Source organism: Periplaneta americana, chromosome 6, assembly GCF_040183065.1.
Source record: "Periplaneta americana isolate PAMFEO1 chromosome 6, P.americana_PAMFEO1_priV1, whole genome shotgun sequence".
Classification (NCBI taxonomy): domain Eukaryota; kingdom Metazoa; phylum Arthropoda; class Insecta; order Blattodea; family Blattidae; genus Periplaneta; species Periplaneta americana.
The window spans coordinates 146,917,711-146,932,981 of record NC_091122.1 but is presented as its reverse complement, the minus strand read 5'-3'; the positions used below and the strand labels follow the sequence as shown (position 1 = coordinate 146,932,981).

The 15,271-nt window shown below is 33.8% G+C and overlaps 1 protein-coding gene across 6 annotated transcripts in view; it reads right to left on the bottom strand.

Moving 5' to 3' along the window:
• The window catches only part of LOC138701890 (phospholipid-transporting ATPase ABCA3-like), a 196,313-nt gene extending 181,326 nt beyond the window's left edge, over positions 1–14,987 (bottom strand). For 4 of the 6 annotated variants that reach the window (XM_069829239.1, XM_069829240.1, XM_069829242.1 and 1 more), the window contains exon 1: positions 14,795–14,987. In XM_069829239.1, the coding sequence (XP_069685340.1) occupies positions 14,795–14,883 (89 nt within the window). In that variant the 5' untranslated portion in view covers positions 14,884–14,987. The remainder of the gene's footprint in view (positions 1–14,794) is intronic. The other 2 variants (XM_069829243.1, XM_069829245.1) reach the window with 1 other exon arrangement.
• Between the last annotated feature and the right edge of the window lie 284 nt (positions 14,988–15,271).

Genomic DNA, 15,271 nt, shown 5'->3' with positions numbered 1-15,271 from the left:
GAAAGGGTGAGGTATACAGTATACACAGACCATTATTTGAGTGGACTTGAAAAGCAAGCAAACCATGACTGTGATGTTGACAAACTCTGATAAGCAGATAAGAATATGTAAGGCCTATTGATTAGTCCTTAGCCTTACATGGAAGATGTTACTACATTTAAAAACAAACATTTATTCATTAAACTTAGTCACATTTTAACTCTAGCGTCTCAGTACAACGGTCATAAAGTAATTCCCAAGTCTTTCAAAGAATTGTTTGTCTTGGTCTACAAACCACTCTTTCACAGTATTATTACTACTTCATTTGATCCAATTTCTTTCTTTTCAGTGTCTCATATAGTCCCGAAAATGGACAATCGTCTGAGAAAGATAAATCTGGCGAAAATGGGATGAATTCAAACCCAACTTCATCAATTCCCTGTAAACCAATCAGGGACTTGAACTGGTGCATTTTCATAAGAATAGCTCTCCTTTTAAAAATGACGATTCTCCACTCTTTTCCCCCCGAAGCTTAATTAATAACGAAGAATAATACACTCCCGTCATATTTTAACCTTGTTCTAAGTAGTCTGTTGTAATTACTTCGTCTTTGTCCCAAAAAAATCTGATGCGAGGAGCTTTCCAGCGAATTTTTGAACGCGAAATTTCTTTAGGTGGATAAAACAAGAATATTTCTAGTCTTTTGAACGTTCTTTTGTTTCTGCATCGTAATTATGAGTCAATATTTCGTCCACAGTTACAATACGATAGAAAATGAAAGATCATTTCTCTTCAAAACAGCTGAAATCGAATTCAAAATTGTCACTATGAGTCATTTCTGGCCAACGGTAAAACATTTAGAGATCCATTTACCATATCGATAGCTAACTAAGAAGTGATGCCTCGTAGCTGTAGCTAAAAAAAAATGTTTCTCAAAATAGATAAACTTTTTATATATGCTTCTGCTTTGCAAGATCTTCTACTCGAGGACAAAATATTAGTTGACTTTCCAATCTTGTGAACATAAATGTAGTTAAGGGGTTAGGTACAGCTTACAGGAGTAAAATGTTTAGAAATATTTAACATTTTTTTCCTCCATTAATGTATCTTGTAGAATAATGAAAATTGATACGTGTAAAACACTGTCCTTCTGCTCTATGAAAAAAATATTTTTACGATTTAAAATATATATATTTTTTTTCACAATTCAAAATATCCAGTTCACTGTGCAGTGATGAAGCGTTTTTTTTATTATCCAATTTAATAAACCCTATTTCACCCTGAGATATATTAGGGTTATAGTTGGTATCAAAATACATATTTTATAAGCAATAAACAATAATAAAATTATAATACAAAATTGTGGTCAAGGTTACAATTCACATGAATTATGTACAAGAATGCACCTTAATGAAAGAATGGGTCGTTTCATAAAGCCCCAAGGCATGTCTCTATATTTATATCTAATGGTTATAGGAAGAAATATATATATATATATATATATATATATATATATAATAGCTATTAAACATGTTATTTTAGAAGCAATAAATAGCTATACTAAGAGATGGCTTAAAATTTACGAATTAAATACATTATTTAGTAACAACAATTGGCAATAATCAGATATTACAAGAAATGGCTCAAAATTAGAAATCAAATGCCAATTAAAATAAAAATTAAAACCAATAGTACAATATTATAGTATGCGAAATTAAAGACTTACACTTTCATTATAGTTGATTAGAACTAATACGATTTTTTCCCCCCGGAATAATTTAACATTTTACAGTTTCACGAATATTCTATTCAAGAAGGACGAGAAATACTTATATGATTTGGAGTTGGTAAGTATATTGGTTAACGGTTTGGTAAATGTATAATTTGATGAAGCGTTTCCCTCATAACTCATAAACTTATTAACTTTTCATGTTCTCTCTCTTATTTCATTGCTGAAACTCATGTTTGCAATATCATGCTCTTTCAACTACATTCCTTAATAAATAATGTTTTTTTTTATTTTGTATTAGAAGAAAATACTGATATTTGATCATTTTGTAAAATGAATTAAATTTTTATCAGACAATCTATCAGAGATAGAGAAGTGATCTTGCATCATATTGTAGATGTGACATTAAAACACAAAATAAATTTCATCACAGAATGTTGGATAGTTTTTGAGTTATGTGGGAAACGCTTCATCACTGCACAGTGAAATAAATTTTGAAAAAAAAAAGTAAATAATTTTTTTAAACCGTAAAAATACTTTTTTCATATAGCAGAAGGACAGTGTTTTATACATACCAATTTTCATTATTGTGCAAGATACTGTAATTGAGGGAAAAAATTTTGAATATTTCCTAAATTTTACTGCTGTAAGGGGTACCTAACCCCTTATCCAAATAATACATTTAAACTAAATTATCATTTCTGAAGACACGAGGAATCACTTCTTAGCCATTGATACAATTTATTTATACCCAAATCATGATGTACTACGTAAAATATATGTTCATAGGACATTTTCAAAATTTCTTATTTACAATTGAGCCCAGTTCGATAATTTTTCGAAACTATGTCACGCACGGCATTGATATTTTTGGAGTGATCACAGAAACAGGTCTTCCAACATAGTGTTCATCTTTGATCTCCATTCTTCCTCTCTTAAATTCCACAGATCTAATTTGTTATATATTTTAATATATATTCTTATTAGAGGACTTCGCCGTCCCCTATCGAATGTTAATGTCTTTATGTAGTCATCACTTAGATACTCATTAGCGGAGAAAAATTCGTTCGGACACCGGGAATCGAACCCAGGACCCTCAGCTTGGCGCGCTGAGTGCTCTTTTCATCTGAGCTATACTGGAACCCGATCCACAGCGCCGGCCGACTTCCCCTCCTTTGTATCGTAATGGCCTACTACTACATTTTAGACATATTATATATGTCATCTTTGCAGAAGCGCATATTTAAATTACGGTGAAGGTTACTTATGTCCCAGCCACTATAGGAACTTGCTAAAATACCTTCAAAATGCCTTGGATTTATAGTATTGATTAACAGAAATTGATGTGATCACTCGGAGAGCTGTATGTCCAGGAAACCCGCCCTAAATACGTACCTTACTTATATATGAAAATCGTCGTACGTGAATGAACAATACTAAATGACTAATATTTCGTTAATGTAACAGTGGGTTTCAGTGTCGCCAACATAGTAATAATACTACACACCTAGTCAAATCTAACCTAACCTCTCTCATAATACTACACACTAATCAAACCTAACCTAACCTGTTACATAATACTTACTTACTTACTGGTTTTTAAGGAACCCGGAGGTTCATTGCCGCCCTCACATAAGCCCGCCATTGGTCCCTATCCTGAGCAAGATTAATCCATTCTCTATCATCATATCCCACCTCCCTCAAATCCATTTTAATATTATCTTCCCATCTACGTCTCGGCCTCCCTAAAGGTCTTTTTCCCTCCGGCCTCCCAACTAACACCCTATATGCATTTCTGGATTCGCCCATACGTGCCCTGCCCATCTCAAACGTTTAGATTTAATGTTCCTAATTATGTCAGGTGAAGAATACAATGCGTGCAGTTCTGTGTTGTGTAACTTTCTCCATTCTCCTGTAACTTCATCCCTCTTAGACCCTCTTACATAATACACACCTAATCTAACCTAACCTAACCTAACCTGTCCATAATACTAAACGCCTGTAGTATAACATTCCTCACGTTTAGTATAATTTCATTTGCATGTATTGCCGACCCTGCTATCGTGTCGATAGCCATCTAGTGGAAGTGGATCGTAATTCCAGAAAGAAAGTATGGTGACATTCATAATAATTACACTTAGTTTGTTCAGGGTATTTTTGTGATTATAAAATATGTTAATGTAGTGATAATTCCATATAGGCTATATAGTAGGCCTACAATAGGAATTGAAATGTGTTGTGGCTGTGATAAAGGTATTGAAAATTAGTTTATAGCGTCACATTGGCAGTGATAAAAGTGTGCAATATTCCTTCAGTGGCCGGTGGATACTTTACCTTGTCCTAAATGACTTTTATGACCATTCCAACAACAGTTCTTGAGAACTGTTAACATTTACTTTTATATATATATGTGTGTGTGTGTAGTCATCACTTAAATATTTATTATTGAAGAAAAATTCGTTGCGACACTGGGAATCGAACCCAGGACCCTCAGCTTGGCGCGCAGAGTCATTGACATTCAATAGAGAACGGCGAGATCCTCTAATAAGAATATAATGTAAGTCAATGTTAACAGTTCTCTAGAACTGTTGTTCGAATGGCCATAAAGCCATTGAAATATGCGTTCCTGCATAGCCTACATGACATAAGCTTATACACATGCATAAGTGTTTTGTTTACAACGAAGGCACAAGGCTAACTATCAATAGTCTAATACTTAATTGTATTAGTTCAACAATTGTATTAAATAAATCATTGGTAAATTATGTAGGCCGCCATCTTCTCGCAATAGAAGCACGGGACACATACTTTCCCGTTAGAGTGTTGACTATAAACGACAATCATAAGATAGAGCTGAATATTCAATTATAGTAGACCTATATGTATATATTTGGTTATGTATATAACCTGGATCTCTATTGCGGGAAGATGTTTTAGTCGATGTTTACTACGTAATTGCCAAGACATTTAATTCGATACATCTGTTTCATTTTCTTTCTGTTAATCATTAGAATTACTCTTGTATTCATTTGTAATTTATTTTGTTACAATTTCGTTTAGATTCTCTTGATTGAATCTTCGATCTTGCTGCGCACTAAACACGGGACTGATGTCTGATTTGTGTGGCGTCTTGATGAAATGAAACAGAGATTTTGTAACTTTACAAATATACTCTGGGAAAATAAATGGGCGAATTTTCGTAAAGTCGAAAATCAGTGACAGGTTAGGTTTGTTTTTTTTTTTTTCGAAATTTTGGTATGGCTTACATATAGACATGTTTGGTAGATGTATATATGGTTATTGGAGGAGAAAAATCCGCTCCGGCGCCGGGGATCGAACCCGGGTCCTTGGTTCCACGTACAAAGCGCTCTAACCACTAAGCTACGCCGAAGCTCAATCCACAACACCGGATCGAATCCCTCTCCTCTAGTGTTTTAATCTTTACGTAGATTCTTCACCCAACAGTCCATAGTACACTGTGGAATCCCGGCCACCAAGTCACTCAATTGAGTGCGCTCCTTGTATAATGACATTTGACTTAACAGCCTATATGTCAACATATATGTCGAACATGGAGAAAGGCCACAAAGGGAAAAACACTAGAGGAAAGGGATTCGATCCGGTGTTGTGGATTGAGCTTCGGTGTAGCCTAGTGGTTAGAGCGCTTGGTACGTAGAACCAAGGACCCGGGTTCGATCCTCTGCCCCGGAGCGGATTTTTCTCCTCTGATAACCAATGTTACTATAAAAGATGAATTCTGTAGGACCAAAAATTAATCTTTACGTACATGGATATATAAATAAATTTATATTGGACCGAAAAAAAAAAAATTCCGGCGTAATGCAATATAATAGTGACACCACTGGGTTACGTAATGATTTCGTAGAAAATTATGACAAAATTATAGGCTGGGTGTATGAGAAACGAAGGCCTATGAAACGGGTTGGGTTTATAACTTTCGCAGTGGCCACATCTTGTCTTTAGAGTGCTGTGCTAGAGTTTTGAGACTATTTTAAATTATTTAATTAATATGTTTCTTTGCTCCCGTGTATTGCGCGTAGCGGGATCGAAGATTCACCCTTTTTTATTGTATCCCGCCATGATATTTTGTCCTGGCAGCCAGAGACCAAACATATTTAGAAGAAGAATTAGCGATCAGGATCCTAATCTTTATCCTTGATCACATATAATAGATAGCTCAGTCTAATGGACTTTCAAGGCAACCACTTTTATTAATTTCAACATGTTGACATCTAGCGATTGCAAAAGAAGTCACGTTATAACTCTTATGGAATTGCATGGAGCAACTGTACTTCCATCTAGTGGTCGTTACCAAAATGCCTTTTTGACGGTGGAGGTTCTGGTGGTTCTCATTTTATGTTGTCCTTTCATAACATGGGAATGGCTAATCTTACAGGCCTATAAATATGATCAGATCAGGGACTTCATCTATTATTATATAACCTGGCGTCACTATCCTTTCATGTGACCCTACCTAACTGGCTAACAATGACAAACTACCACAACACGGGGTTATAAGAGGAAAGTAAGTTATCGATATTTAACGTTTTACTTCCAAGCTAGGAGAAAAATGACAAAATACGTCAACATATAATTAAAGACACTATATCAATTAATGTTAGTTGGAAGGCTGGAGGGCAAAAGACCTTTGGGGAGGCCAAGACGTAGATGGGAAGATAATATTAAAATGGATTTGAGGGAGGTGGGATATGATGGTAGAGACTGGATTAATCTTGCTCAGGATAGGGACCAATGGCGGGCTTATGTGAGGGCGGCAATGAACCTCCGGGTTCCTTAAAAGCCAGTAAGTAAGTAAGTAAGTAAGTAAGTAAGTAAGTAAGTAAGTAAGTAAGTAAGTAAGTAAGTAAGTAAGTAAGTAAGTAATTAAGTAAGTAAGTATATCAATTAATGTTTATGGTTTCAGTCGTTGCTGCTTCCAAATTTATTCATTTGTTTGTTTGTTTATTTGTTCATTTATTTATTTATTTAACTAGCTAGCTAGTGAGTACAAATTAAAATTATAAAACAAAAATGTTTCTAACCACTACCGTAAGACCCAAGATCGTGTACAGTGTGATCTTAGCCCAGGCCTGCAGAATTCGTTAAATAGGAGAAATATGAAGTCAGTCTCACTCCACTTCTATTGGGTATGATCGACTTCCGCATAGAGTTATTTACATTCTCTGGCCGATCAGTGGCGGCATGTAATTTTCAAAAAGGATTGTAATAAATTCATTGTTTTTATAATGCGTTATCTCGTTCCAAGGTTTACAATTATGCTAGATTTCCTGTCGGTAGTTTCTTTGAGATTTCTTTGCACCTAACCTGTTTTAGATTTTCGAAAACTTTCCTCCTATCATCACCTACGGAAACATAAATTTATAACATTTAAGTAATGAATCTTGAAAGTCACTATTAATTTCAATTCAAAATGAACACAACGAGTGACATCCGTAATTTTACAATATATCAATATACAGTTCGTAATAATGAACTTACCGGAAAGTTTGTGCATTCCATAATTCTTAATATGGACTTTGTTGAAATGTGGTTTAATACTGAAATGACGAATAGACATAAATTGGATGGGACACAGTAAACAAGCAATTCTTTCGTCTTCAACAACAAAATAATCATATTCCCATTTCTTTTGGAAGTAGTATTCCTTCACGGGTTTAGATTTCGCCATGTTCCAGTTCTCTTTAAACTGCAGTATGCATATTATTTGTTTGTTTGTTTACTTATTTACTTACTTATTTTCTTACTTATTTAGGCCTACTTATTTACTTACTTAATTACTTATTTATTTATTTACTTATTTACTTTATGCTTATTTACTTACTTTTTATTTATTTATTTATTTATTCATTCATTCATTCATTGATTCATTCATTCATTCATTGATTCATTCATTCATTCATTCATTCATTTATTTGGCTGGAGTGCGTTACAATGTTGAAAGACAGCATTGACATCCGGTCATATAGCTATCACTCACTTATCAACGTACAATTTATTTATCGTCATATTATTAGTAAAACCAGTTAAGACCAGTATTACAAGTTTTGTAAAAGCAGGAATTAAAACTTTATTAATGCACGAAAAATCATAATAAATTCTTCAAATAAAGTAATTGGTGTATTGCCTGCATGCACATTTCGGACTTATTTCATTTTAGTAGAATACAGAGAACGAAAAGACAAGTCGGGGACTGTACTTAACTTATTTTACACAAGAAGTGGATTTAATCGGCTTTACTAGTAATAGGACGATATATGCATAGGGAGACTTTCTTACATTATATGCACACATACATTTTAAAATTTATTTTACATATCTTTTAATTTATTTATTTCCCCTCATTCATTTTTCTCTTACTTTCTAAAGGTATGTTCGTAAGGATTTTATTATCTGTTCATGTGTAATTCTTGATAGCGTATTGTATACCTGTCGCCGCTAGATGGAGCCGAGCGTAACTAGAACGTCATGACCGCGCTGGTAGAAAAGGTGGGTGGGGTAAGAAAGGGGAGGTAAGCAATCGCTCTGAGGAGCTACAATTCTGCAGGTCTGTCTTAGCCGATATACATAAATCCCACAAAGGTAGCTGCCCTTCAGTAAGGCTTGCCAAAAACACAGCATACTAAACAAATAAAAATAAAAATACACATTTGTGTTATCAGTATTTATGATTCTTTTGAAATGGAAGCTACCCTTGGGAAAGTACTTTTATTCAATCAAATAGAATATAAAGAAATTTAAGTGTACAACTGATTACGTAAAATCTGAACAGAATATTTCATTACGTCTATAGCAATAATTTTCAAAATTTGTAAAGGAATTCCAAAATACTTAAAACATTCAACTGAGAATTTTGGAACTGTTCCCCTTGCTCCGAACAATAGTCCAAATACTTCAATCTGTCCTTGTATATGATAATAATCCCTAAAGTATAGAATTTTAGGGTCATAGACAGTTTACTAAATACAGTAATTAACTTAATTCAAATCAATAAATAACACACAAGAGAAAAAAAAGAAGAAAGAGAAAAAGAGAGAAAAAACACATTTAATATAAATTGACAATCAGACAGAAGATGTATGACAACATCATAGCAAAAGCTGTATACAAATAACTATGTAAGTTCAATTATAAGTTTAATGTACTTAAACATTTGTAACTTAATTCAATAAACTCACAATAGCCTTTCTTTTTTAGAAAATACTTCGACATTGGTCTACAGTTCGTAACATTAAACCATATGGGTGCTGTTCATAGACATTTCGCTAGCCCGCGCTACGAGCGTGCTAAACTAGCCCCGGCTATCGACTGATTACTTGTACAGGATTCATATCATATCATATTGCTAACACTGTTTTATGAATACGAAAAACGTTAGTTCGCTGATCATCCACCGGAAGCCCGCGCTAAGAATGTCTATGAGTATGACCCTATAAGATTAATTATGAGAGCTACTATGTACTTAGTTACGAAATTTTATACTATATAAACATACAGGCCTAAAGTAATATAAATATCAGTCAACAATATTAGACACGATATGTAATATAGCCTATATAGATTATAAACATTTTTATCGTGTAAATAAAAGTGTAAACGAGTTTTCACTCACACACAAATTAACAATTTACATAACAACTTTGCATGATTAATCATAAATACACAGCAAAGAAATGCATATTGTGTAAGTGAGTGAAGGGTCGTAATATTTCAAAATGTTTTTAATGTTTTATCTTTTACTTTTAACCCAGTTTTAGCATTCACCTCCAATATTGATTAATATCTGCTCTACCTACAACTGAGGTTAATATATTAGAAATTGTATGTATCTGATGATGTTGCAAGTGCGACGAAAACGTTTATAAAAATCATAAAATATGTAATATAAAAGAATTTATTCCTTGAATATTGTAGTAGTAGTATTTAGTAGTAGTATTTATTTATTTAACCTGGTAGAGATAAGGCCGTCAGGCCTTCTCTGCCCCTCTACCAGGAGATTCCAACTACAATATCAACAATAAAATTACAATTAGTATTAAATTTACAATTACAATTACAAATAACATTACAATTAGTATTAAATTTACAATTACAATAAAATCAAAGTACCGGTACGAAAAGATTACCTGAATAATTAAAGCTAGATAATTTATCATAGAGAAACAAAGAATATTTTATATTTACTGAGTTACAAATTAAATCTAGAATAACAAAATTGTATAGTGATGAAATTACTGAATATTGAAATATTTTGTGATAGATTAAAGAAACTATTTACAAGTAATCAATTACTGACCAAGTGCCTAGTAAGTTTTCGTTTGAATTCAATTTTATTTCGACAGTCCCTGATGCTAGCAGGTAGCGAATTCCAGAGTCTTGGGAGGGCTATTGTGAAAGAAGATGAGTATGAGGAGGTGCAATGGGATGGTATTGTTAGTGTTGTTTCATGACGAGAGCGTGTGTTCAGATTATGGTGGGAAGAAAGGTAAGTGAAGCGAGACGACAGGTACGAAGGAATAGAAGAGTTCAAGATTTCAAAGAGAAAGAGAAGTGAATGTAAATTTCTTTTCTTATCTAGTTTAAGCCAACCTATTGCTTCCAGGGATGGGGTAATATGATCATATTTACGAACATTGCTTACAAAACGTACACACAAATTATGAGCACGTTGAAGTTTCATTTTGTTGTCGCTGGAGAGGTCAGTCAGTAAAATGTCCGCATAGTCGAAATAGGGAAATGCAAGTGTCTGCACAAGGGACTTTTTTAAGCAAGAGGGGAGATGAACATTTATCCTTTTTAGCACATGGATAATAGAATATACTTTTCTGCAGGTTTCTGTGATTTGCATGTCCCAGTTGAGATTATTATCCATGTGAATGCCAAGATTTTTTACTGAAGAACTGAAAGGGATATGCACTGTACTTACTTTAACAGGGGAAATGTCGAGGTGTTTTACAGCGTCGGTTTGCCGTTTGTGTCCTAATATAATTGCTTGTGTCTTTCCAGGATTGATTTTAAGACGGAGTTTCTTTGTCCATGTCACAATCGAGTCAATGTCTTCGTTCAATTTATCTATAGCGTCATTTACTAGGTCTAAGCGGGAAGAGATGTAGCATTGAAGGTCGTCAGCATACAAGTGATAGTTACAATGCCTTACAAGAGATATAATATCATTGACATATATTGTGAACAACAATGGTCCGAGTACCGACCCCTGTATGATAAGTCATCGACTGAAACCAAAAACATTCATTGATATTATCCAGAGACTTATCTGAAACACTTTCAAAATGAATTGTAAAGGCTGTATACTAATTTATTTCTCTTTTATATTCATCAGCGTTTTTTTGAAACGTATTAAATAAAGGGGTGAATACCTGATACAAGAAGTGTGCCAAAATGCAAATAACTCCCATAAAGCATGTCAAAATATGCTAAATGACCTAGTCACAAGTATACGTACGATTAGTACTAAGAAACTAGTCAATCTTATGTATATATCACAAGGAAATATGTAATCAGTTGACAATAGACGACGTCAAAAAGAAAGCCATTCCGGATATGGTTTTGAGGGCAACCGCACTGAGCGTGATAAATGAAAAGTGCTCAAAACCAGAATTGACTAGACTAGACTATAAACGGATGGATAACAAGTCAATGATATCTCTGCAGCTGGGGTGCACTGCAAATTATGTTCTCCATACGCCTCTGTCGGACATCATAAGGCCAACTTCTATGAAGAAATACATGCAATCCTGCTACCAGTCAAACACCACACTTACAGAATAAATATTTTTACAGAAGTCGTTCTATTGATTGACTCTAGATCAGCCATCCAGGCTGTCTCATTAAATCACCCTATATAAGCAAAAACTTTAACTAAATTAACTAATATAGGCCTACCTCATGAGAAGAAATAAAGATACACTGCTCCAATAGATACCTTCATAGCGGATTTTCGGTCCCGAGACTGAATGTTATGTTTATGCCAATTGCAGGGAAGTTATTAAACTCATTGCTACACTCCCTCCGTAAGCCAAGGGACGTGACGTCTTGTTGTGCAGGGACAGAAAATCCGCTTCTGGTAATGAGTTAGCTGATCTATTGGCCAAAATAGGAACACAAGTACAACTAGCTATTCCACCAGAGGTACTAAGAATGTTACTTTACAGAAAAATTGTGGAAAAATATAAGAAGAGATTTAGTAAATAAATCAAAAGGAAGAAAAGATAGGAAAACGTACAAATAAGGTGAAAATAATTTAGTAACAAACAAAGAAAGAAATCGATAGGTAACTTTCGACTAATAATGTATCATGATTGTTTAGCTGAACGCATAAATAGGAGAGAAATAATTCCAACAACTGAGAGCTATATTTGCAATACTGGTGTTATAAATTCCAAACACCTAACGTGCTCAGGTTTAGATGAAGACTCTCAGAGACAGAGAAATATTTTCTGAATTGTATTGGAATGCCAGAAATTGCATGGCCTAACCCTGTAATTTTCACCTTCTTATCACCTTTGTATTTTTGAAATCTAAATTCAAGTGTGTGATCCCAAAACCCGCTCAGTCGATTTGGACATCTTTATGATATGACACGATACGAGACGATATGATATGATATATATGATATATATGATATGATATGATATGATATGATATGATATGATATGATATGATATGATATGATATGATATGATATGATATGATATGATATGATATGATATATGATATGATATATGATATTATGTTATATTATATATGATATAATATATGATATGATATGATATATGATATGATATGATATGATATGATATGATATGATATGATATGATATGATATGATATGATATGATATGATATGATGTGATATGATATATAATATGGTATGATAATATGATATATAATATATGGTCCACACCTGTGGAGTAACGGTCAGCGCGACTGGCCACGAAACCAGGTGCCCGGGTTCGATTCCCGGTCGGGACAAGTTACCTGGTTGAGGTTTTTTCCGGGGTTTTCCCTCAACCCAATATCATCAAATGCTGGGTAACATTCGGTGCTGGACCCGGACTCATTTCACCGGCATTATCACCTTCATCTCATTCAGACGCTAAATAACCTAAGCTGTTGATAAAGCGTCGTAAAATAAGCTACTAAAATAAAATAAAAACATGATATATGATATGATGTACGTATATTTATCGTTAAGTATTTCTTCCGGCGAGATGGTACTTCACAAGTGTATAGGATATATATATATATATATATATATATATATATATATATATTGTTGTTGTTGTTTACTCAACTGTCCGAAGTCAGGTTTGAACCTCATAAGTGACAGCAATGAGGCATCATCCATGAGGCAACTAGGCCAGGAGATAATAGGGTACGGTGGCCAGTTCCTTTCCCCCTCCAATGCATACATGCCGATTAGCTACATATTCCAGTAATTAGACTTCAGATGCATACAAACAATGAATCGGTTATTGTTGAAAGGAACTAAGTCCACTTTTTAAGGTTTTGAGATAATCGAAAAATATTGTTTTGTGGATAATCTATTGAAGATTAAACCATCATAAATTGTACACATATTTTTTATGTGTACAATATATGAGTAGCTTAATATCAAAGGCGGACATTTGACCTTCAGAAGAAATTTAGATAATGTGGATTCTTATGCATTTTTTCATGCTTTTTTCAGTTATGGTGAAACTATATACAAACTCTAACACTACATTTATAAAAATAAATTGTTTTAAAATACTACAACGAACACTGTGAAACAAAAAAGTGCCTCTAGATCAAAACTATGGAGATGACAGATGTCCGTCTTTGATATTAAACTACTCATATGTTGGTTTAATATTCGATAGATTATCCACAAAACAGTATTTTTCGATTATCTCAAAACTTTAAAAAGTGGACTTAGTTCCTTTCAACAATAACCGATTCAATTGTTTTTCCTCTTACACATATCGTCAAATGAGCTGTACTGTCTAATAATATATATATATATATATATATATATATATATATATGATTTTTTTAAGAATCCTATCATTATCTTTTAAGCTTCTTTTCTTCCGAAACAAAGTCAACGCTTGTCTAAAAGTATGTTATTGTGGATGTCACTTGAAAAATCGCTCAGTACGTAAACCGATTGAAAAAAAAAAATACTAGACCAGTCTTTTCATAAAAATGGAATGAATGTTTTTTAGGATGGAACTCTTCAATTGTAATTAATTTGTTCTTAACTATGTAGGTATTTTGCAATTTAATCAATTACAATATTTAGAAATGCTATGGTCAAAATCCTTGCAGTGATCATTGATTCAATATGACATAAATAAAAATCAATGTAATATTTGTATGTATGTATGTATGTATGTATGTATGTATGTATGTATGTATGTATGTATGTATGTATGTATGTATGTATGTATGTATGTATAAATGTATGTATGTATGTAACTTTTAAAATAAAGACATGTTTCGAGGTTGTATACTACCCCATCTTCTTTTTTTATACATACATGTTTCGACGTTGTATGCTATCCTATCATGGGGTAGCATACAACCCCGTAAACATGTCTTTATTTTGATTTTTTAATCATTTTAAAGGTGATCATACAACTGTTACATTGATTTTTATTTATATCGTATTTAATCAATTTTTGCATTTTCTGTAATCTGTTCTGTTTCATATATTCTGTATTTTCTATTTTAATTAACTTACAGTTCCTTCATTCTATGTTTAATGAGATTTCAGATATAAAATGGATTAAATTTCAATGAAGCCATACATAACAACAACAATAACAAACTATGTGCTGTAACGAATAAGGCAGGAGAGTCAGAACGCAATACTGAAACTTGCCACTCTAGTTTCAAGTGAACAATCAACAGTCCACACAGCGAGTGTGGCCTTCATAGCAAATTGTGTATTTTATTCTAAGTGCTGTCAGATATCGAAGTGGTAGTGGCAGTAATCAATGAAAATTGACGGCGACTATGAAGAAAAGGTCAGACAAATACTTGCCTATACTCGCTCACTCCAGGGCTGCTAGATGTTCGATCCGCCCCCATTATCAGCCCCTTGGTCCGGATCTTCAGTTCGATTCCAGGCATAGCCAGTTTGAGGTCTTGTAGAAACGTATGTATAGCTCACAGACCGATTCCAGATTCGGTCGAACACCAGTCTGCCAGACAACGAACACGAGACGTCTAACTCGCGGCCTGAACTCTTAACGACTGAATAGCTAACCACACATTACTGATAACGGCTAAGCATTCCAAGTTCTATGTAATAGACCTCTCTAATATCGTCAACTGTCGGCAGTAAATACCACTGACTTGTGTCTCAACGACGTTACATGGAACTCATTCACTTGTTTACGTGAATCATGGTTCTACCACAGTCTACTATATGCAGTCACGAAGCTTGAATTGTGAGGGTGCTAGGAACAATAGACTGTGACAGTACTATTTCGCATTGTCTGTGATGAGGCGATATTAG